Source organism: Lutra lutra, chromosome 7, assembly GCF_902655055.1.
Source record: "Lutra lutra chromosome 7, mLutLut1.2, whole genome shotgun sequence".
Classification (NCBI taxonomy): Eukaryota; Metazoa; Chordata; class Mammalia; order Carnivora; family Mustelidae; genus Lutra; species Lutra lutra.
The window spans coordinates 135,417,332-135,442,813 of NC_062284.1; the positions used below are offsets into that span (position 1 = coordinate 135,417,332).

General features: G+C 40.4%; 1 protein-coding gene across 2 annotated transcripts in view; it reads right to left on the minus strand.

The window, feature by feature from the left end:
* The window catches only part of LOC125104166 (uncharacterized), a 244,096-nt gene that overhangs the window by 151,132 nt on the left and 67,482 nt on the right, over positions 1 to 25,482 (minus strand). For both annotated transcript variants that reach the window (XM_047736595.1, XM_047736596.1), the window contains one exon: positions 4,082 to 4,148. In XM_047736595.1, the coding sequence (XP_047592551.1) occupies positions 4,082 to 4,148 (67 nt within the window). The remainder of the gene's footprint in view (positions 1 to 4,081; positions 4,149 to 25,482) is intronic.

Genomic DNA, 25,482 nt, shown 5'->3' on the forward strand with positions numbered 1-25,482 from the left:
TTCTCGCTTCTCTCTTTTCTGATTTTTTACTTTAGATATTTGCTCAAATCCACTCCTATTAGCAAATTTTAAATTTGTTAGATAGTCAACAAGAAAACAAATAGTTTAATTGACTAGGTAATACAGTATCCACACCAACAACAACAACAACAAATCATATCCATACAAACTCAGGGCCCAACATAAGGACCGGGTACTAAAAAATAAGGCACTCTTCAAAGATAACTTCGTTCAACTCCTATTAGCATTTGGTCTATTTGCCACTACAATGAATTTCAAAAAGGCAACTCTTCATTTGATGTGGACAGCTGTGCTCTTATGTTCTGAAGAATGTAAGGATAACACTTCAGTGAGGATAAGTCGTTCCTACCCCAGAGAGAAGGGGCATGATATTATTAGTAAATGTGATGGGGGTTGTACCACAGTTCTATAGGCTGGTAAAAATGTTTCCTAGGCCAAAGGATTTCACGTGATTTTCTTTTTCTTTTTTTTAAGATTTTATTTATTTATTTATTGGACAGAGGGAGAGATCACAAGTAGGCAGAGAGGCAGTCAGAGAGCGCGGGCGGGGGGCGGGGGGAGCAGGCTCCCTGCTGAGCAGAGAGCCTGATGCGGGGCTCAATCCCAGAACCCTGAGATCATGACCTGAGCCGAAGGCAAAGGCTTAACCCACTGAGCAACCCAGGTGCCCCAATTTTCTTTTTCAAGAACAAAGAAGAAGGCTCTGTATAATAAGTAAGCATAGTGAAATAATTCTGAAGTGACCACAGGCATGCCAAACTCCATTCCCATTAGCCATGGCCAAAGAGGAAAGGAAAACTCTGCAATCATTCCTTTGCTACTATAAAATTTTAATATTTTCCTATTATATTGTAGTCAGCATTTAGTTAATAAATTTCATCTAGTATTTATTCTAAAAAGTTGTCTCCCTTTTGTACTTTCGGTGCTACAGGGAAACTTCAATGTAGGCTGATCCAAAGACTGTCACAAGTGTGCCCGACAGAAGCATCTGAGTTCTTCTCTTCTTAGAGTTCGTATATTCAAACACCTCTATTAATTAACCTGTTGTCTGTCACTGGACTAGCTTTAACGAGGAAACTGTTGGCTTCGGCTTTAAGGAAGACACAGTGTTAGGACGGTGGGCAGGAAAAGGAGAGCCGGTGTGTCAGGGGACAGGCTGGGCAGCCAGGGAGGAGGTTCCGTTTTTCAACCGACCTCTGACTCTGACTCAGTCATTCTACCAACTGGAGGGCCAATGAAACACGTTAATGGTTATTAGGTTTCTAATAGGTTAGGTTTCACATATAACACCAGGAGAAGTCTAGGAGAATGCACCAAGATGCACTTTTTTCCTTTTTTTTTTTTTTTTACACTTACTAAAGGTTTGGGACTTCCACGAAACAGTAAGCAGCACATCTTTCTGAAGCACATCATATCTGCAAACTATTAGTCTATGCAAATGTGACCATTTTTATTTATTTATTTATCCTTTTTATTTTATTTTCAAGAAAAGAAAGAAGTACGGAGCTTTTTAAAATTTTCTCAGCTACTCTCCCACTAAAAGCAGAAGCCTGGGATGCAATAACTAAAATGAAATAAGAGAAAAATTTAAGCAGCATCCCACTTACCTATGAGCACATAGCTGTCTATACAAGAACGGGAAAATTCAAAGCAAAAATACAATACTTGAGAAAATTATTCAAATGTTTCAATGTGTAAAAGCAAATAATTTAGTCAGAGATTAACATCAATTAATAGCGCTCTATGTTTCTCGCTGGGGATTTAGAGAGACTAGAGTCATACAATTCTTTTTAAGGGAAGGAAAAGAAGGTATAAGGAAAGGAAAAGAAGTATACTTTCTCAATTCAACTTTGTATTCTAGCACATTGTTACTCAAAAAATAGATAGATAAAAATGTTAAGAATGATGGATTTAATAAGATCCACATAGGACTGTCTAGAAAATAAAAGGTTTTGTGAGTTTATCTGGTTTGGTTTTCTGGATTTTTGTTTTCTTCTGATGAAGGGAATTGATTCAGAGTTCCCTGAAGTAGAGAGTCTCTAGAAGGTAAGTGTACATTTAGAAGGCCGAGAAAGAGTCATGCCACTAACAGGTCTGGAAAACTGCTCAGTGACGCCTCCCTCATCTGTCTGAGCAGACCCGAGCCAGCAGGAATGCTTAAGAGAAGAACCTCCCAACCGACCTGACAGAGAGCACCCTAGCACCATCAGATAGTATTGCCATTAAAAGAAGTGTTTTAAGTGCCCCAGGGTTCAGGCTGTGAAGCTGAACAAAACTCAAAAGACAAGGGGTAGCTGCTACAAGACAAAAGCCAAACAAGCTCGGCCTCACAGTAACCCTAGAACTTAAGGCTTCTGCTAACAACTGTCATACTCAAGTTCAATCAGGAGCTGATCCTTACTTAAGAGTGTTTAAAATACTATAGGACACACAGGGGCGGCATAGAAGGTGTGTGTCTCTATTGTATACAGGCACTCTAGAGGGGAAAAAAGTGAATCTTGAAAAACAACTTCCAAGCTGAGGTGAAGACCAGAGGGCACTCCTCCCAGGCGCAATTTCTCTTCCTTCAGAAAGGACAGGAGCTACGGTCATGGGACGTGCCTGCAGGATGCCTGTTGTGCCACTAAACAATTCTTGATGCTTCCAAATACGCTACACTCTCAAACACGGGTTTTCCGCTGTGTTGGCAATAAAAGACTTGGGCTTTTCAAATGGCTACAAATTACAGAGACCTAAAAATCCTCCTGGATTTCACTTTATTAAAGAACAATACTGGGTTTGATCAAATAAATGCTACCAGGGAAGTGTCCTAATGCACTTTAAAAACAAGGTCAGAGATAATAATTCCTCGATTCCTCTTACGGAAATTCAAGGAAGGTCAAAGACAGCCAGCCACTTTGAAAGCACTGCTCCAATTACCCAGTGAGCTTTGGAAAAGAAGCCCTCAGCTCTGCACAAAGGTTTACTATGGGGAGATACTCAGATAACCTTGACCGTCCTTTGGAGGCTGCAGTGCTCCAGAAGAGTCAACTCCTTAGGCAGTTTGCTTCTGTTTCTGACAAAGCAGCAGGTAAGAAAAACCCCCAGATTTTCAGTGCAGCAAAACTGAAGAAACCCACACATCCCCAAACCATTTGTTTTATCTGAATTTAAGAGTTTAACATATTCCGGGCACCTGGGTGGCTCAGTGGATTAAGCCTCTGCCTTCGGCACAGGTCATGATCCCAGGGTCCTGGGATTGAGCACCACATCGGGCTCTCTGCTCAGCGGGGAGCCTGCTTCCCCTTCTCTCTCTGCCTGCCTCTCTGCCTACTTGTGATCTCTCTCTGTCAAATAAATAAATAAATAAAATCTTTTTAAAAAGAGAATTTAACATATTCTAACACTTGAAGCTTGTGGAAATGTCTCTCTCAATCTGAGTGAAGCTGTTATTTTTCTCAATATGAGTATATCCTTTCACAGCTGATGAAAATGTCTGAGAAGTGTCCACTGAAACATTAGAGCAGACCTAAGGTGGGCCTGGGGTTCCTACCTGGGGGTAGTAACCAAGGGGAACCACTCTGAGACCATGATAATACCCATATCAGGAAGTACATCACCCAACCATCTCTCCGTTTTTCGGAAGTCTGCTATTCCCAGTTACACACTAACGCACCACAGTTAACACAAGTTGAGGTATAAACTCCCACCAGATTTTAAGAAAGATGTAGAAGATTTTTTGAAACGTATTTACTATGGAATGAGAACATAAGTAGGTGACAAAAACCTTATTATTATTAATTTAAGTAGCCAGGGGAAAAAACCTGAACTATTTTAACTGTAAAGACAACAATGTTGAATTCAGAAATCACAGAGTAAAAGCTGCCAGTTTCCCTTCCTCTCCAACTCCCGTTTCTGCCTCTCTACAGTAGAACAATGGAGATAAAACCAGGGAGGAAAAACCACAGGGTCTAATTGTGGTAAATCCAAATATCCCTACAAGGAGCAGGTCTTCTAGGCACAAGCATCTGAGCGGCGCTCCCTTCCCCCACAGGACTCTGTGACTCACCCACCAACTCACCTTCTTCCACTTCGAAGTCAGTAGTAAATCTTGCTTTTGAGTCCAACTTGAGGTATTCTCTCAGAACCTAGATTAAAATAATTATGAACTTTAGTATAATAAGTCTATTTTCGAATTCTGAAACACATACAATTATACCTCACAATACTAAGGGGGGGAAATCACTGTTATAAATCACAGTTACGATTGTAACCATGAAAGAATAAACTCTACCTCTGAAACCCTCTTTAACTGGTCATCTCTTCATGCGTAGTGCAACGCACACTTAAAAGAAAGCCAACCAACAGCCACTCCCACTTCAACAAATTCTTCAACCCAGTTATTCAATCTCCAGGCAGACTGCTGATCTAGGGCCTCAGCCCTATCCTCTGTTCAGGAAGTCTGAGGAGAAACTCAGGAACCTGAGTGTGTATGAAGGCCCCCAACAAAGTGATTTTTGATGTGATCAGCCTGTCCCGTGCCTACAGGAACCACTGCTCCAAACCAGTGGTTCTCAAAAAGGAGTGACTTTATACCCCAGGGGATATCTTTTAATGTCTGGAAATCTTTTTGGTTGTCACAACAGGGGGAGGAGGTATGCTACCAGCCTTTAATGGGTAGAAGCCAGGGATGTTGCTAACCCATCCTACATAGCACAGGACAGCCCTCCACTGCAAAGAATGGTCCAGCCCCAAAAGTCAGCAGTGGTGAGGTTGAGAGACCCTGTTCCAAAGCAAACAACTATTCTGATCACTTAGAAATTTTACAGTTCTCACAGTGGTCATTTCAGATAGGCTATAAGCTCCCACTACAGATACGAACATTTCCTGTGACTGGTAAAGCTTATTGTTACTTAAAGGAGTATACATGTTTGCCTCATATTAATAATATGCAGTATATGTACTCATTCTAAAAACACTAATCAGAGTATACATCCTTAAGAGCCTTACAAGAAACTAATTTTTTGAAGTTCACTGAGGTGAAACACTATGTCAAACTATGTTAACCCCTCAAAACTTTGTTCCCAACCATATAAAATGGGAGCTAAGAACAATGAATTGAAAAGAACCAGAACTTAGTTTCCCTCACAGATATTCTCCTTTCCTAATAAGGACAAGAGGATGACGTTCCTCTTCCCAGCCTGTCACCCTAGATAGTAGGAGTCCCACCACTTATTCAGCCAAATATATAGGCACTTCAAAATCCACTTTCGCTGCGCTCAACATGAGACTTCTGAGGGCCAGCCATGTCCCCACACAGAGCAGAACAGAGCTTGGTCAGACCCTGCCGCAGGTCATTCCTACCCTACTGCAGTCACATGGTATAAATATCAGGAAGAAACCATGGAGGAAAGAAACCTACGAAGTCAAGTACCCCAGATACTAACCCTTGCAGATTTCACATGATTGGTCTACACACTGCACCCACAGAATAAGGACATAAGTACAGAAACCTGTAACACCCAAAACATATGTTTTGTTTGGTCAAGCTTAATTAACGAGCTATAACTGCCTAATTACATAATGAAGACATACCCGACAGCTGATGTGCTCCAGGAATCTAGCCGGGTACGTGAACAAACATGCAACGTTTAAGCTCAAATGAAAGGCTAGGCTACACGAACACACTTAGAAGATTCCATCGGAATGAATCCTTTCTGACTGGACATTTCCCTGATGTGGCATATGAGTTTATATTCTAATTATAGACTGATTTCTCCCTCTGAAGGCTCAGTGTGCAAAGCAACTAGTTAAATTGAACTCAAGCACAGCCCCCCAGGCAGTGAGCACCGGGGTGGGTGGCAGGCGCTGGTGGGCAGACTGGTATTCATATCCCGGAGCACTGCTGGGGGCGCTGGCGGGGGAGGCCGGATCTGGGTCAGAGGCGGTGTTCCCATCTGGAGCCCCTACCCCTGCTCCAGGAACCTCTGCAACCAGCCACATCATTAGGAAGCTTTACTGAGTCCTGTGCTCATCCAAGGGTAGGGCTAACATATGTTCTAGATTTAGAATGCCTGTGAAACCAGGTAGAGCCCATCACTTCTCCACTACAGAAAGAAGACCACTGGGGAAGGCAGCCTCAAATACAAGCGAAAACACTACCAACCTGGTCAAAGACGACTTCTTAATACCCATTAGGGGCTAAGAGAACAAAGGAGAGTCTTTTTGTTTTGTGAAGCAAAATAATTTCCAGGCCTTCCTTGTCTTTTTAAAAGAAAGGAAGAAAGAAGAGAAGGCCTAAAAATTACTAGGGAGGCTCAGAAATATTAACACACAATATGACATCTACTTAACCCAACCTCCATTTTTCTAGATTTAAATCAGTCTTCAAATAAAAATTCATAATTAAATTTCAAAACATAAACACTTTATTTTTTTTCCTCTCACCAGTAAAATATATTCTGTTCCAAAAAGGAAAGGTTGCTCAATTTCCTGTCAAAAGCAATCCAGAGGCCACCTACACTGTAAAAGCAGCAAGAAAAAAAAAATAATAATAACAAAATGCTGAAGAAAAGCCTGTGTGTGTGGGTGTGTACTAAGGCAATGTAACTACTGGTCTGGTTTTTTAAAAGCTTTTTTTTTTCCTTGATCATTCGGAGAAATATGAAAATTAGTGTAGCTGCTAAAGAGAAGTTTGTCCTCCAACCTACCTAAGGAAAACAAGCCCTATGATGGATTTTGGTTCCACCAGAGAGAGAGGAATGGGTGGACATTCAATGCCTGACCCATGAGTCTTCGTTCTCACAAGAAAGGGCAGATTCTACCTAACAGACAACTTACATGTCATGTTTTCAGAGAGGGAAGGCTGCTCTGACAATTAACCTTCTGCCCCTGGCTACCCCCTTTTGCCCCAAACCTCTGGGGGCTAACCACTCACATAACCTGCCTAGATTATGGTTTAGTATAGCATCGAATTCACCACTCTGCAATTCCCCTAACTCTATTTATTCTTTCTGAAACTCTAAATTCTAAGATAGCAATCAACCAGCCCAACACTTTTTATTAAAAGCCTACTGAAATATATTCAATGCAAAGATAGATACAGTGTAGTGGAAAAAAAAAGAGAAAGAGAGAGAGAGAGAAAGAGAAGGAAAGATTGAATAGCTCACTAGCAAACTGAAGATAAAAGAACAGAACATACAAAGTCAAAGTTAAATACAGTATTATCACTGAATTGTAAGAGTAAAGGCCCTATTTCTATAAATCATACTTTCTATGAGAAGGAGTTTTTCATAATAAATAATGAGCAGGGAAAAGAACATCGTAATGATGGTAAATACTTTTTTAAATTTTTACTTTATTTTATTTATTTTATTTATTTTTATTTATTTATTTTTTATTTATTATTTTTTATTATTTTTATTTTATTTATTTATTCATTATATTTATTTATTATAATTATTATTTTTATTTATTTATTATTTATTTATTTATTTATTTTACTTTTTTATTTTAGTTTAGTTTAGTTTAGTGGGCTCCGCACCCAACATGGAGCCCAACGTGGGGACTAAACTCACAGCCCTGACATCAAAACTTGAGCTGCGATCAAGAGCCAGATACTTAATAGACTGAACCACCCAAGTGCCCCATGAAATGAAGACAAATACTCTAAAACCAGCACACCATAAGACAAATCGAGATGTGGCAGAAAGCCTACTCTATGGGGCAGCAGCACAACAAGACAGCATGAGAAAGCAAACCTCTTGAAGCTTACAAATGATCTGTCCGATAAGCTAACAATTAACTACTACATCAACTAACAAGAGAGGCTTCTTATTCTATTTTGCTTAATAATCTCAAATCGACCGACAAAAAAAAAAAAAAAAGCAAGACTAGTTAGTACAAGTAACATCATTTCTCAGAACCACTTGAGAGTAAGTAGCCAACATGAGAGCCTATCACCCCTCCAGAGTTTAGACAGTAGTTCCTATAAATAAGGGCATTCTACAAAACTGTCATTGTGGCCATGAAAATCATCAGAATTACATGGTACCATCATCTAATCCACAGACCGGATCTTATACTCTCCAATTACACCAGTAATGTCCATATTAGTAGAAGGACCCAATCCATCCAGGATCTCACACTGCACTTAGTTTTCACATCTCATTAGTGTATTTCAATCCAGAATTCCTCACTTTCCATGACTTTCATGACCTTGAAAACTGTGAAGATTCCAGACAAGTTCAGTAGCATGTTCCTTAACCTGGGTTTGTCTGATACTTTCTTATGATGCGCCTCCAGTTATGAATTTTCAGCAGAAATGCCAAAAAAGAGAGCTCCCTTGCTGTATCCTACCAGGTGGCGCTACTTTCCCCTTTTTCCATTACTGGTAATGTCAATTTCTATGCCTTGATTTTAGGGGGGACTCTGTCAGATTTCCACTACAAAGTTACTCTACTTTGTAATTTATAAGTACTTTGTGATACGATACTTTCAGACTATATAAATATCCTACCAACCAACATTTGTGTCCAATGATAATTCTTGGCCAAATTAATTATTTTATAATGACTGCCAAAAAGCGATTTCTAGTCTAATAACTCCTACCATTCTAGAAGGGGGGAAAATGGCATTTAGAAACCAAGATCTGGGTGTGCTTATTGCAACTGGGTTACTGCTGCTCCTAGCCGGGAGAAGAGAGGAGCACACACAGATGGACAAACACGTCCTTCTTTATTTCTTTCAATATCTATGTATATTGCAGACCAGGAGTTCATAGAGATGCCCTGAATTCCTGCCCAACTATGGGGTCTTTCTAGCTCTCCTCTTTCCCTTCTCTATAACAGCAGTAAACGTGGCTCTTTTTTTTTTTTTTAATTTTATCCATCTATATGACAGACAGAGATCCCAAGTAGGCAGAGAGGCAGGCAGAGAGAGAGAGAGAGGGAAGCAGGCTCTCCGCTGAGCAGAGAGCCCGACGCAGGGCTCGATCCCAGCACCCTGGGACCATGACCTGAGCTGAAGGCAGAGGCTTAACCTGAGCCACCCAGGTGCCCCTAAACGTGGCTCTCTTAACCTCACTTTTCCTTCTTGGACTCAGCCTTCATGTCACCTAATGCTACCCCAACCTCTGATCTAGTATCAGAAAAAGCCCACTTCTCTAACTAGAGGACCAGAGTAAGGGAGAAACCCAGAGAGATAAAAATGTTATTAGAGACTGTACAGGATGCCATTTTTGCAGAGCCCAAATAGGCAGAGCTAAAAATATACTGTTTACAGATACACTCATTTTTAAAAAAGCAAAGGAATGCTGAACATAAAATTCAGGACAGTAGTTTACCTCCAGAGGAAGACAGAAGAATAGAATTATAGGGGAACACACAACTTCAAAATACTTGATTGTGTTCTAGTTCTTAGTGAGACTCTACAAGCCCTAAAAGCAAGTTCCCTGGCATACACAACTATGCCTCACTAAACCACCAGGAGATCATCAGCAGTCGCAAATTTATATTTAAGATCTGAGGTCTAGAAAGGTTACGTGTGTTGCCTGAGGTCACACAACTAACAAGCAGGAGCTCAGACACAAACCAGGTGGACCTCTGTCTACTGTGCCCTTAGCTATTCCTCAGATGGAAGAAAGATGGGCAGGAGAGAGAAGCTATGGTTCTAAGGCTAAGATTCCTGTGCCTCTGAACCATTTCCAGACTGGTTTTTAGGGTACAGGCAAGTCTAGGCCCAAAACTGGTGGGGGGCCGGGGGGGGTAAAAATCTTCCTAAGGGCAGGGAGCGGGGAGAGGCACAACTCTGGGCCATACTGAGACTGAAAGAACAATATAAACAATCCTTTAGAGAGCGTTTCTAGCACATTCCATAGGCTACAAATTCTGGCTCAAGTAAGTCACTAATCTCCTCTCAGAAGACTCTGGCAAAATCTTATTACTAATAGTTTTGTTTTGTTTTGAAATCGAGAAATTAGGGAGAAAAGACCAGCAAGCCATTCATGAAGTTCCAGGGCTCACCTGGGCAATGCCTAAATAGGGAGAAAGTATTCATCACCTAGCACATTGCATGAAACATGAAATGAGTGACAAAGTGGTGAGCCCTTTTAAAGAATTTGTATAATGGGGTACTGAGGCAGAGCAACAGTACTTCTCTGAAGGAAAGACGGAACATCCTGGGAAGCTTAAATCCCATTCTGCTACCTGGCTGTGGTTTAAAATTACTAAAACCCAAAAAAGATGGATCTCCATAAGAAGGAAAGAAAAAAACATGTTAATCTTCTCAAAAAATCAGATGTAACAGCATTCTAACCGCACTTCTGGTAGAATTATCTCCAGAGACTATTAGTGATTAATAACAACTCATACAACCCAGAAAAGTCTCATGATCAGCACTAACGATTTTGTGATCTCATTTCAAGCTTTCTCTGTCGTTACATGGAATATGTTTTCCCACTGTTGACTTGCAAGGAGTGGAGTATACATTGAAATCAGCAGAATTTGTGGCCTAGCCTCCTTCCCAACTCCCTCAAAAACCTGCTAATAAATTCTATCTTCCCTTTCCTTTTCTTTCCAAAGAGCAAAAATCTAGACCTAGCCCAAAGACTAAAGAAAACACCACAGAACAAAAGAAAACAAAGGACGTGTACAAGATGGTACAAAAATAATTCAAAACTCATGCAAACCTTGTGCTGGAGCCCAAAACTGTCTATAATACATAAAGGTTAAGAAATGCAAAATGGTCCTGTAAAGACAATAATCGCATGAGAAGCAGACAAAAGGATAAATCTTATTAGATTAAAAAAAGAAAGCGATTTAACAGGATTCTGCAGGGACGGGGCTTTCCCCCCCTCCCCAGCTTTTTAGTTACTTTCTTTATGAAAAGCAATCAGGTGCTGTTGAAATCAGCATCTGGTATTAGAAAGACAGGAAGTTATTCTGAGGTGTTTCTAGATGAAAATGACAAAAAGAATAAATTAATCCATAGGTACCCTTTTCTTATGCCTTACTTCATTAAGCTTACATGATCACAAGGTGAGCAGTAATTATCCTTGAGAATTTAGGGACAACAGCCCAACTTTAAAAGAAATTTAGAATCTAGAGGCGCCTGGGTGGCTCAGCTAGTTGAGCATCTGACTTGATTTCAGGCTCAGGTCATGATCTCGGTGTCTTGAGATGGAGCCCGATGGCAGGCTCTGCGCTCAGCGGGGAGTCTGTCTCTCTCTCCCTCTGCCCAGCCCCGCTCATGCACGCTCTCTCTTTCTCTAAAGTAAATAAATCTTTTTTAAAAAATTTAAAGAAATTTAGATTCTAAAAAATATGAAAAAAATGTATTACTCCTTTAACGTTGGAAAGGGGGAAACCCTGAAACATATTAAAGAGTTTACTTGTAAACTCCCAGATAATGAATTTGGGGCAAATATCAATATGGCTATTTAATAAATAAATCCTCCCCAGCTAATCTAATTTAGTGATATTAAGATAACCCCCTTAACAAGGGACAGCAGGACTTGAATTTCTAAACATTAATGGATCTGACAGCTCATGAAGACACAAGAAAAATGTTCTTCTCCTGTAAAGTACATACAATGGTCCTTTGATCCCAACTCATACAAACTACTACTCTTCCTTTCCCTGAAATTCTAAACACGAAAGTTAGAAATAAGTCCTTTTACAAGCTAATTACCTTCATCTTGAGGCTTCTCCAACTCAAAGTCACTTTTTTTTTTTTAAGATTTTATGTATTTATTTGACAGAGAGAGAGAGAGAGAAATCACAAGTAGGCAGAGAGGCAGGCAGAGAGAAAGGGAGGAAGCAGGCTCCCTGCTGAGCAGAGAACCCGATGCAGGGCTCAATCCCAGGACCCTGGGATCACGACCCAAGCCGAAGGCAGAGGCTTCAACCCACTGAGCCACCCAGGTGCCCCTCAATGTCACTTCTATCTACCCATTTGCTTGAGCCAAAAACCTAAGATTGTTGGAAGAAAGGAATGAATATTCATTCCTTTCTTCCACAGCCTGCATCCATTCTTCCAAGACCTATAAATTCCACCTCCTGAAGAGCACCCTGAATCCTTCTCTCCTCTCCACTGGCGACACACTGGTCCAAGCCACTATTATCTCTCAACTAGACAACTGCCCCAGATTCCTCATTAATTTCTACCCATGATCATTTTCCAAAGAGTAATCAGAAATGACTTTTTAAAAGGTTAAACTACATATCTTTATTCCCCTGCTGAAAACCTATCAGTGGCTTTCCATATCCTGAAATGTCAAGAAGTGTGAAAGGTTTAAGATTTTACTCTAATTTCCAAGCTAATAAGTTAGACTGTCACAGGTGTATGGATACCGCTGAGGACATGAGACACGTGGGTCAGAAACAAAGGATTTCATTACTCACAGCAGGAGCAGTAAGGAGCCCAAGTATTGGCTTTTTTGGTGCCAGTCCCTTAAGTCCCAATTCTTTTTTTTTTTTTTTTAAAGATTATTTATTTATTTATTTGACAGAGAGAGATCACAAGCAGGCAGAGAGGCAGGCAGAGAGAGAGGAGGAAGCAGGCTCCCTGCCGAGCAGAGAGCCCGATGTGGGACTCGATCCCAGGACCCTGAGATCATGACCTGAGCCGAAGGCAGCGGCTTAACCCGCTGAGCCACCCAGGCGCCCCCCTTAAGTCCCAATTCTTATGAGTTAACACCTGCACAGCAGTGGGTTGTGTTACAGAAGAGTAACCCTGAACTTAATGAACCCAATGGGCAGTATGCCTGCCTGAACTTTACTCCAGAAGGAGACGTTGTCCTTATTATATAGACCGTAGTGTGGCTGACTTTGCTCTGGAGGGTGTCTTCCAAGGCTGCTGACTATACAAATCATTCTTAAAAAGACAGTCTAGAACAAAAGTTGTCAGTCGGAAACACAGGACACATGGAAAATTGTCTCCCAACATTAGAATAAAAGCCAAATTTCTTACCATGGTCTACGAGGCCCTATATAATTGGTCTCTTTCTCTTCAATTTCATGTTGAACTCCTGTCTCTTCAGCTTACTATGCTCTAGCTCCACCGCCATCTTTGGTGTCCTCAAATAAGTCAAGTTCTTTCCTGACTCAGGACCTCTGCATATGCTGTCCTTCTGTCTGAAATGCTCTTTCTCTGGCTCAGATGTCACTTCCTTAGAAAAACCTTCTGTAGTCAATCTAACTATGTGAGACCCTATTCCCTTTTTATCACATTGCCCACTTACTCATTCAGTCGGCAAACATTTACTGGGCACCTACTATGTACCAATCATTATTATTGTAGGCACAATCATGACCTTATCTACTTTTTATTTATTAACAGTCTATCTTGAGGGTAGAAATCTTTCTTTACATTCATCCACAAAGACCTAGAACTTAAAACTATGCCCTCAAATAAACTGTTCGACACGAAGTACTAAAATGCTTCCACAACAATATGGGGGAAAGCATAGCACTGAGCAAAAAGCATAAAATTAGAAGCTAGAGGGCCGAAATTTAAACCCTGGGGTCATCATTTAGTGACACCTAAGCAATTCTACTAAGTTCCCAGCAAAATGGAGAAAATTCCTCTCATGCCTAACTCACAAGATTATTATGAGGATCAAATGACAGAATCTATTAGAGACCCCTGCAAATGCTAAACATTTAAAACTGGTAGCAAATCAATAGTTCATAGTCATGAGACAGTCGTTCAATCAGTAAGAATATCCTGGGGCCCTACTATGAGGGTAAGTATTAATGAAAATTAAAATTAAAACGGTGGAATGTAAGAAAATTAATGAAAATTAAAATATCAAAATGTAAATTAAAAATGTATAACATAAAATGAGATTAGAATATAGTTAGTTCTTTAATAAAATTGAAGGAGAATACTTTTTCCGCTTTAAGTACCCTTTGGACATGCTTTAAAAACTTTCAGACAGGGGCGCCTGGGTGGCTCAGTGGGTTAAAGCCTCTGCCTTCGGCTCGGGTCATGATCTCAGGGTCCTGGGATTAAACCCCACATCGGGCTCTCTGCTCAGCAGGGAGCCTGCTTCCTCCTCTCTCTCACTGACTGCCTCTCTGCCTACTTGTGATCTCTGTCAAATGAATAAATAAAATCTTAAAAAAAAAAAACAAAAAACCTTTCAGACAAAAAGTGAGTCACCTTTATCAGCTCTTGATCCCCGGATATTAAAAGAATGTCTACTGGTTACTTTTTTTAAACAAGCCTTTCAAATGCCAATTTAGAAAAAATTTAGACCATCTTTACACCCCTGAATGCCAATCCCCAACACAGAAATGTGTAGTTTTCTGGTAAAATTTATGAAGTTATTAATTTCATCCCCTTTTACTGACTTCATCTAAACCCAAATGCAGTCTCTTTACTTTGAGGCAGAGTGTGTGTGTGTGTACGTGTGTGTGTGTGTGTCTGTGTGTGTGTGTGCAATGAAGAAAAAGTTAAGCTCCAACTTACATTTTTTGTGAGGGCAGCTTCCGAGTCAATGCCCAGGGCTGCCAATAGGAGGAACCAGAGTAATCACACTAAGGTCCTACGCACAGGGCTGGCAGCCTGAGCACAAACCCGGACAGTTGACTCAAACAAGCCACATACCTGGCAGGAGTTTACCAAGCAACCCATCATCTCCCATAACCCTACCATGCAATCACAGAGAAATTCACTAAAAGGGGTACTGCTGGGGCGCCCGGGTGACTCAGTGGGTTAAGAGTCTGCCTTCAACTTGGGTCAGGATCCCAGAATCCTGGGATCGAGCCCCGCATCGGGCTCTCTGCTCAGTGGGAAGCCTGCTTCTCCCTCTCCCCTGCTGCTCTGCCTGCTTGTGCTCTCTCACTCTGTCAAGTAAATAAATAAAATCCTTTAAAAAGGGGAGGGTACTTTTTCCATGACATAAAATGATGATGTATAAACTGATAAAAAGGAAGGGCAAGGCATTCATTATTCATTATTAAGGAAACAGAGTGGAATGTAAGAACAGTATGATCAAGATTCTTTTCGTATGACTTTTCTCAAATTCAATGCACACACATATAAATACCCAACACAGGTTCCACATGACTGCAAGGAGGAGGGATAAGGGGCGCCTGGGTGGCTCAGTGGGTTAAAGCCTCTGCCTTTGGCTCAGGTCATGATCTCAGGGTCCTGGGATGGAGCCCGAATCGGGCTCTCTGCTCAGCAGGGAGCCTGCTTCTCCCTCTCTCTCTGCCTGCTGCTCTGCCTGCTTGTGATCTCTCTCTCTCTGTCAAATAAATAAATTAAATCTTTGAAAAAAAAAGGAGGGGGGCGCCTGGGTGGCTCAGTGGGTTAAGCCGCTGCCTTCGGCTCAGGTCATGATCTCAGGGTCCTGGGATCGAGTCCCACATCGGGCTCTCTGCTCAGCAAGAAGCCTGCTTCCCTCTCTCTCTCTCTCTCTCTCTGCCTTCCTCTCCGTCTACTTGTGATCTCTCTCTGTCAAATAAATAAATAAAATCTTTAAAAAAAAAAAAAAGAAAAAGAAAAAAAAAGGAGGAATAATAATGTGAACTGTGCTCCTAAATAATAAAATCAGGAAGAAAATATGAAAATGAGGAAAAGTACATGGGAAAGCTCCTGGGAGCTAAGAAAGAGATGCAGGTTGAGAGGGATGGAGGCAGACGATCGACAACCTACACATGAGAAGCACTCATAGAGGCACAGATCTCAGTACACACACACACACACACACACACACACACACATATACACAATTATATTTGGTAGTTTTTATTACACATTGAAAGTGTCTCAAAACTGCTTCCTTACAAGTTATCTTAATGATGGCCACCTACTCCCAATTTGGGGACAGGGAGCAGCAGCAGTCATATTCACACTATTCACAAAGTCCTCAATAACCACCAGTACTTGTATGATAATAAGGACAAATAAAATCAAGGACATCTAGAAGCTTCTACCTTGACTTAATTTAAATAGACAATGTCTAAACCTGTCTTTCAATTAAGTAATGCCCCTTATTAACAGAGGCTCCTGGGTGGCTCAGTCTGTTCAGCATCTGCCTTCAGCTCGGGTTGTGATCCTGGCATCCTGGGATCGAGTCCCTGCCGAGCAGGAAGCCTGCTTCTCCCTCTCCTTCTCCCTCTGCCTGCTGCTCTGCCTGCTTTGCTCTCTCTCTGTCAAATAAATAAATATTTTAAAATTATACATATGTTTATCAATGACAGTTACTACTTAGTAGCTTAGTAAATCAGCTTACTGTTTATTAATATTAAATTAAAATGCACATGATAAACCAAGAACTATGTTAAAATGTTATAAATATTTTTTCAGAAAAGAACTGGAAAGATAGATGTCAAAAAAAATTACATGAGTGATAGGATCACTGGCAAACATTTTTCTAATTTGTTTTCCTAGTTTCTCCTTAATTATGATATATACCTTACATAAAGGTAAAACACATGTACACACAAAAACCTACACTTTAGTAGATTTTTTTCCCCTCTTTTCTCTGGAACCTATCAAAACTAAATTTCAACTAGAAAACGTGATGTAAGTTTAACATATCTCCAGAACTGAACAAATGGTCAACAACAATTTAAGCTATGCCACAGAATGAAATCATAAGGACCTTGGTAGCATTAAGGAAAAATAAATAGCTTTTCGATTTTTCTATCATACTTACCCAAAAAAAGAAAGTAAGTAAAAGAGACAGGTATTCAGAATTCCATAAGTTGGATGAAATGCTTGGAGGAAAATTATCAAAACCAACCAAGTTCATGCAACTCAAGAAAAATAGACTTGAAACTACAGTACAAAATCTTCACAGAAAAAAAGTCCGTTTTAGTGACCATCCAGGCGTTTGAGATAAGCAGTTAATCTGAAGAAATGACGGTGACTCTGAAATGTCATTTAAACTAAATAACCAGAATGTGAATGCCCACATTTAACCAAATTTACTTTTCAAAATATGTGCGCTTCTCATCTTGTTCACTGACCCCACATCACCTCTGTAAAAACCTCTTCAGTTTAACCATATCCTGCAAGTGGGAGGTGTATAAATTTCATTTCCCTAATGGAAACCACCACTCAACTACTCACTGGGTAAACTGATAGAAATCCAGTATTAATTTTCGAAGTCATCAAATACTGTGCATTCCAAAAGAAGAAAACAGTGTGGTATTAGGAGGGAGAAAGGGGGAGCTTCAACTTTTTCAAAAATGTTTTATAATCTCAAACAAACATGGCACAAGGTTAAGATTTGATGATGCTAGAAGGTATTATATAATTCTCTATCCTTTCTAGTCTACTCGAAATATTTTTAAAGTAAACAGAGTAATAAGGTTTAATATCTATAAGTCAACACAACACTCTTCCTCTTAGTATACTTATATTGATTAAAACACACACACACACACACACACACACACACCATCTCAATATCCTACCATTTTTACCACCCAAGGAAGCCACTGTTGAAATGAACACCAAACAACCCCTAATATTTAGTTTGTTCCTTTGCAAAGCATGAGTTCAGAAAAATTACCATATGATGGAACCAAAAAAAATTCAAAATTCTTTATGCAATGATGCCAAACTAGTCATAAGTCCCGAGATGTTGTATCCATTTCAAAAATGAAAATAATAGGTTTACCTCTCAAAATAGCATACTTCCAGAACAGACAGTCCTAATCTCCCACAGGAAAGCATGGGCTCAAGACACCTTACAAAGTGTGCCACCTACTCTTCACACCAGAAAAGTCATTTTTGGTATTAAAGTGACAAGAGAATACATTAATGACAAGCTTGAGGCCTGAAAAAAGTAAACAGATCCGAGGAAAGTTGAGTAGTTAACTTTCCTCTCCCTGAAAGGACCAGAATCACATTCGTATGTGCTCCTGACCCCATGGGCAAAGGCACGGAGTGGAAACGGCTGTCATACACAGGAAACAGATGGGGGGGATAATGCAACTAGATAATCAACTGCCCCCCTTCCCGTCACTAGAATGTAAGAAGCATTCCGTTAATAACGAAACAAACTAGAAAAGCGGAAGTTCACCCTGACGCAGGACTTGAACGCATGAAGGAACATGCTACTACAAGCACCACACGCTGGTTAGAGCTAAATGACAAAGTTTCAGCTACGTGTTTCCTCACTCTCGAAAGTGACTGTGACACTTGCCACAGCCCCCACAACAGCCAAGACCCAGCTGCACTACACTTGACCAACCAAGTACCCTGACTTGAGGTGCAATTATTTGCTCTATTTGAAGAACAAGTATTTAAGTAAATACACTTTCTTTTAAAGTTAATCCCAGTGTAGTTATCATATTGTGATACTAGTTTCAAGTGTACAGTACAGAGATTCACCAGTTCCATACACCGGCTCATCAAGGTAAGAGCAGTCCTCATCCCCATCACCTGTCTCACCTGTCCCCCCACACACCTGCCCTCCGGTAACCACCAGGTTGTTCTCTATAGCTAAGAGTCTATTTCTTAGTTTGCCTCTTTTTTTCCCTTTGCTTGTTTGTTTTGTTTATTAAATTCCACATGTGAGTAAGATCCTACAGTATTTGTCACCTCTGATTGACTTTTTTTAAAAAATATTTTTTTTTTTTTTTTTTTTTTTTTTTTTTTTAAAGATTTTATTTATTTATCTGTCAGAGAGAGAGAGAGGGAGAGAGAGCGAACACAGGCAGACAGAGTGGCAGGCAGAGGCAGAGGGAGAAGCAGGCTCCCCACAGAACAAGGAGCCCGATGTGGGACTCGATCCCAGGACGCTGGGATCATGACCTGAGCCGAAGGCAGCTGCTTAACCAACTGAGCCACCCAGGCGTCCCTAAAAAATATTTTATTTATTTATTTGACAGAGAGAGACGGTGAGAGAGGGAACACAAGCAGGGGGGAGTGGGAGAGGGAGAAGCAGGCCTCCTGCTGAGTAAAGAAGCCCAATGCGGGGCTCGATCCCAGAACCCCGGAATCATGACCTGAGCTGAAGGTAGACGACTGAGCCCCCCAGGCACCCCATCTCTCACTTAGCACTATACTCTGTAAATCCATCCACATCGTGGCAAATGGCAGGATTTCATTCTTTTTTATGACTGAGGAACATTTCATTGTGTACATATACTTATTTATCCATTCATCAGTCAAAGACTTCTGCCTCATATCTTGGCTACTGTAAATAATGCTGCAGTAAATGTAGGTGCATGTATCTTTTCAAATTTGTGTTTTCATATTCTCCAGGTAATACCCAGCAATGGAATCGCTGGATCATATGCTGATTCTATTTTTAATTTATGAGGAAGCTCCATACTGTTTTCCAGAGTGGCTTGAAAACAGGCTGCCAGTTTGCATTCCCACAAACAGTGCATGAGAGTTCCTGTTCCCCCCATCCTTGCCTACACTTGTTTGTGGTTTTGATTTCAGTCATTCTGACAAGTGTGAGGTGAGACCTCATTGTGGTTTTGATTTGCATTTCCCTGATGCCGAGTGATGTTGAGCATCTTTTCATGTGTCTGTCGGCCATCCGGATGTCTTCTTTGGAGAAATGTCTATGTCTTCTACCCATTTTCAATTGGATTATTTGGGGGGTTTTTGGTGTTGAGTTGTGTAAGTTTTTCATATATCTTGGATACTAACCTTTTATCGGGTATGTCATTTACAAACATCTTCTCCCATTCGGTAGGTGTCTTTTAGTTTTATTGACTATTTCCTCTCTGTATAATTCAAACACTTCTTAACCAGCAACTGGGTAGAAGGCTCTGAGTTTCAAAAAGTTGCAGAGCTCCAAAGATCCCAATGGCAGACTTCCCCCTCAACAAGTTTACAACCCAATTCATGGTAAAGGACATGTAAATACAGCAATAATAACAGCCAAAGTGTTGGCCTGTACAACCTCAAGAAATGGCAAAAGGACGTAAAGCTTCTAAGATCAACTCAGTGGGATCAAGGAAGAGTAACAAGTAAGTTTCCAATGGGCAAAAAAGACAGAGGCAAAGCAACTGGTGGGGGGCCGGGGGGGAATAAAGACAGAAAAGGCTGTAATGCACATAGTGTGTGAGTAAACAAAGACTATAAACCACAGAGACACATTTTAAATATTAAACATATGAAGAAACACTTAAGCTCTAAAGACCGCGTGGAAATCTTCCCTAAGAGCCACCAGAGACAGACTGCCTTTCCTACTGATTCAGCGTCTCATCTAGCTTTGGCCTCAGAACCAGGGAGCCAGATGCCTCCCTCAACACCATTGCTGGCACCCACGAACTTGTGTGGGATCGAACACCACGCGATGACAATCTCGTCATCCTCACAGTGTCAGTTATGGGTACAGGGCATGTCACTTGGAGTTGCTGTAGTGTGAATGCTCACCTTCAAGTATAGAGAAGCACTCAGATGAACTCAGAATGGCTTGCGATTCTATCAGGTCGCCGAAGTATTTTTTTTTTAATCTATGTTGCTGCTAATGCTTTATGAAGTTTTTGTTACGTTCATTGTACAAGGTGAGGTAAGCTAGCAGAGTGAGCGAGTATGTTTGGTTTTCCCTCCCAGCTTTACTGAAATCTAATTGACATAAAATTATATTAGCTTAAGGTGTACAATGTAATGATTTGATAGGTGTATATATTATAAAATGATCAGTACAATAATTTTAGTTAACACCCATCACCTCACACAGCTACAAATATTTATTATTGCAAAAGAAAATGCAACACATCTAATGATGAATCTGAAAATGTAGTACTACAAAAATAGATCAGAGCTTTCAAATAGTGCCTACATTGGAAAACAATAATCTTCAACAAATTAGTCTAAAGAACAAAAATTACATTTCAGTTCTTTAATTCCATTTAAGCCATAAGCCTTTCAAGAAAAAAAAAGAAGTTAATCTATGTGAGAAATTTTCACATCTTCTAAAGCACAAAAAGCAAACTCTGCTAGCTCAGATGGTAGAAGTGCCTCATGGTGCCCCTAAGTGAGGTGTTCAAACAAGATGAAATAGTGGCTTCCACATTTAAAAGCCTACCTGGACAAAAGAAAGGCTGAATACTGTACATGGCAAATATGTCAATCAACCACCACTAACAACCAAATGCCAAGAAAGTAGTTCATTGGCTGGAACCAACCGGAAAGGCAAGGAGAAGGGACTGAGGGGTTTGTGGTGGAAAGCTGGAACCACTCCACAAAGTTCTGAAACAACCTGCGAAGGAGCTTCAACCGCCCTGTAGGCAATGAGGAGCTAGGGAAGGTTCACGAGGGACCATCACAATCAGAAACAAACATGCCTTGATGTATGTGTGCCCATACCACACACATGGCATTCACATATTTTTTTTTCTTTCCCCCCCCCGAAATCATCAACAGTAAAGTGGAAGAGAGCCCGAAAGAGGAAGGCACTGAATAAGGAAATCCTAGCAACAAGGTGTTGCAACTTCCTAGGTGAGAGATGACTGAGGCCGGAACTAGGAGAGAAGGATTAGAGAAATGAAGGAATCTGAAAGAGGCATGGACATAGAACTCACACCACCAGGAAAACAATTAGATGTGACCACTGGGAAAATGGAACTGAGGTCAAAATAAGAAATTGCACCACCACAAAATGAACAACCACTTAATTCTCAAAAAATAGTATTTTTATCAAAGTTACATTAAGTGATCTTTGAAGTTATTAGTATTTATCTTCAACACGCTCTGAAACCATTCATTAGCCACACAGAGACCAGGTTAAGAAACATTCAGCTCTAGAAGGGCATTTCGAAATGTGTCGGTCTAGTTCCACTTGAAAATCTATAAGTAGTTTAAATTTATCAAAAGATAACAAGATATTGAAGAAGTCCCAAAAGTTTATTTTCGCTTTTGTTTCCTTTGCCTTTGGAGACATATCTTGAAAGAAGTTGCGGTGGCTGATATCGAAGAAATTACTGCCTATGTTCTCCTCTAGGATTCTGATGGATTCTTGTCTCACGTTGAGGTCTTTTATCCATTTTTAGTTTATTTTTGTGTACGGTGTAAGAGAATGGTCGAGTTTCATTCTTCTACATATAGCTCTCCAGTTTTCCCAGCACCATTTATTGAAGAGACTGTCTTTTTTCCACTGTATATTTTTTCCTGTTTTGTCAAAGATTATTTGACCATAGAGTTGAGGGTTCATATCTGGGCTCTCTACTCTGTTCCACTGGTCTATGTGTCTGTTTTTATGCCAGTCCCATGCTGTCTTGGTGATCACAGCTTTGTAGTAAAGCTTGAAATCAGGTAATGTGATGCCCCCAGTTTTGTTTTGTTTTTTTTCTTTTAACTTTATTTTTTATAAACATGTATTTTTATCCCCAGGGGTACAGGTCTGCGAATCACCAGGTTTACACACTTCACAACACTCACCATAGCACATACCCTCCCCAATATCCATAACCCCACCCCCTCTCCCAACCCCCTCCCCCCATCAACCCTCAGTTTGTTTTGTGAGATTAAGAGTCACTTATGGTTTGTCTCCCTCCCAATCCCATCTTGTTTCATTTACTCTTCTCCTACCCCCTCAACCCCCCATGTTGCATCTCCTCTCCCTCATATCAGGGAGATCATATGATAGTTGTCTTTCTCCAATTGACTTATTTCGCTAAGCATGATACCCTCTAGGTCCATCCACGTCGTCGCAAATGGCAAGATTTCATTTCTTTTGATGGCTGCATAGTATTCCATTGTGTATATATACCACATCTTCTTTATCCATTCGTCTGTAGATGGACATCTAGGTTCTTTCCATAGTTTGGCTATTGTAGACATTGCTGCTATAAACATTCGGGTGCACATGCCCCTTCGGATCACTACGTTTGTATCTTTAGGGTAAATACCCAGCAGCACAATTGCTGGGTCTTAGGGTAGTTCTATTTTCAACATTTTGAGGAACCTCCATGCTGTTTTCCAGAGTGGTTGCACCAGCTTGCATTCCCACCAACAGTGTAGGAGGGTTCCCCTTTCTCCGCATCCTCGCCAGCAACTGTCATTTCCTGACTTGTTAATTTTAGCCATTCTGACTGGTGTGAGGTGATATCTCATGGTGGTTTTGATTTGTATTTCCCTGATGCCGAGTGATGTGGAGCACTTTTTCATGTGTCTGTTTGCCATCTGGATGTCTTCTTTGCAGAAGTGTCTGTTCATGTCCTCTGCCCATTTCTTGATTGGATTATTTGTTCTTTGGGTGTTGAGTTTGCTAAATTCTTTATAGATTTTGGACACTAGCCCTTTATCTGATATGTCATTTGCAAATATCTTCTCCCATTCTGTCAGTTGTCTTTTGGTTGTGTTCACTGTTTCCTTTGCTGTGCAAAAGCTTTTGATCTTGATAAAATCCCAATAGTTCATTTTTGCCCTTGCTTCCCTTACCTTTGGTGATGTTCCTAGGAAGATGTTGCTGCAGCTGACGTCGAAGAGGTTGCTGCCTGTGTTCTCCTCAAGGATTTTGATGGATTCCTTTCTCACATTGAGATCCTTCATCCATTTTGAGTCTATTTTCGTGTGTGGTGTAGGAAATGGTCCAATTTCATTTTTCTGCATGTGGCTGTCCAATTTTCCCAACACCATTTATTGAAGAGGCTGTCTTTTTTCCATTGGACATTCTTTCCTGCTTTGTCGAAGATGAGTTGACCATAGACTTGAGGGTCTATTTCTGGGCTCTCTATTCTGTTCCATTGATCTATGTGTCTGTTTTTGTGCCAGTACTATGCTGTCTTGATGATGAAAGCTTTGTAATGGAGCTTTGAAGTCCGGAATTGTGATGCCACCAACTTTGGCTTTCTTTTTCAATATTCCTTTGGCTATTCGAGGTCTTTTCTGGTTCCATATAAATTTTAGGATTATTTGTTCCATTTCTTTGAAAAAAATGGATGGTACTTTGATAGGAATTGCATTAAATGTGTACATTGCTTTAGGTAGCATAGACATTTTCACAATATTTATTCTTCCAATCCAGGAGCATGGAACATTTTTCCATTTCTTTGTGTCTTCCTCAATTTCTTTCATGAGTACTTTATAGTTTTCTGTATATAGATTCTTAGTCTCTTTGGTTAGGTTTATTCCTAGGTATCTTATAGTTTTGGGTGCAATTGTAAATGCGATGGACTCCTTAATTTCTCTTTCTTCTGTCTTGTTGTTGGTGTAGAGAAATGCAACTGATTTCTGTGCATTGATTTTATATCCTGACACTTTACTGAATTCCTGTACAAGTTCTAGCAGTTTTGGAGTGGAGTCTTTGGGGTTTTCCACATACAGTATCATATCATCTGCAAAGAGGGATAGTTTGACTTCTTCTTTGACGATTTGGATGCCTTTAATTTCCTTTTGTTGTCTGATTGCTGAGGCTAGGACTTCTAGTACTATGTTGAATAGCAGTGGTGATAACGGACATCCCTGCCGTGTTCCTGACCTTAGCGGAAAAGCTTTCAGTTTTTCTCCATTGAGAATGATATTTGCAGTGGGTTTTTCATAGATGGCTTTGATAATATTGAGGTATGTGCCGTCTATCCCTACACTTTGAAGAGTTTTGATCAGGAAGGGATGCTGTACTTTGTCAAATGCTTTTTCAGCATCTATGGAGAGTATCATATGGTTCTTGTTCTTTCTTTTATTAATGTGTTGTATCACATTGATTGATTTGCGGATGTTGAACCAACCTTGCAGCCCTGGAAAAAATCCCACTTGGTCGTGGTGAATAATCCTTTTAATGTACTGTTGAATCCTATTGGCTAGTATTTTGGCGAGAATTTTTGCATCTGTGTTCATCAAGGATATTGGTCTGTAGTTCTCTTTTTTGATGGGATCCTTGTCTGGTTTTGGGATCAAGGTGATGCTGGCCTCATAAAATGAGTTTGGAAGTTTTCCCTCTATTTCTATTGTTTGGAACAGTTTCAGGAGAATAGGAATTAGTTCTTCTTTAAATGTTTGGTAGAATTCCCCCGGGATGCCATCTGGCCCTGGGCTTTTGTTTGTTTGGAGATTTTTGATGACTGTTTCAATCTCCTTACTGGTTATGGGTCTGTTCAGGTTTCCATTTCTTCCTGGTTCAGTTGTGGTAGTTTATATGTCTCTAGGAATGCATCCATTTCTTCCAGATTGTCAAATTTGTTGGCGTAGAGTTGCTCATAGTATGTTCTTATAATTGTCTGTATTTCTTTGGTGTTCGTTGTGATCTCTCCTCTTTCATTCATGATTTTATTTATTTGGGTCCTTTCTCTTTTCTTTTTGATAAGTCTGGCCAGGGGTTTATCAATCTTATTAATTCTTTCAAAGAACCAGCTCCTAGTTTCGTTGATTTGTTCTATTGTTTTTTTGGTTTCTATTTCATTGATTTCTGCTCTGATCTTTATGATTTCTCTTCTCCTGCTGGGTTTAGGGTTTCTTTCTTGTTCTTTCTCCAGCTCCTTTAGGTGTAGGGTTAGGTTGTGTACCTGAGACCTTTGTTTCTTGAGAAAGGCTTGTACCGCTATATATTTTCCTCTCAGG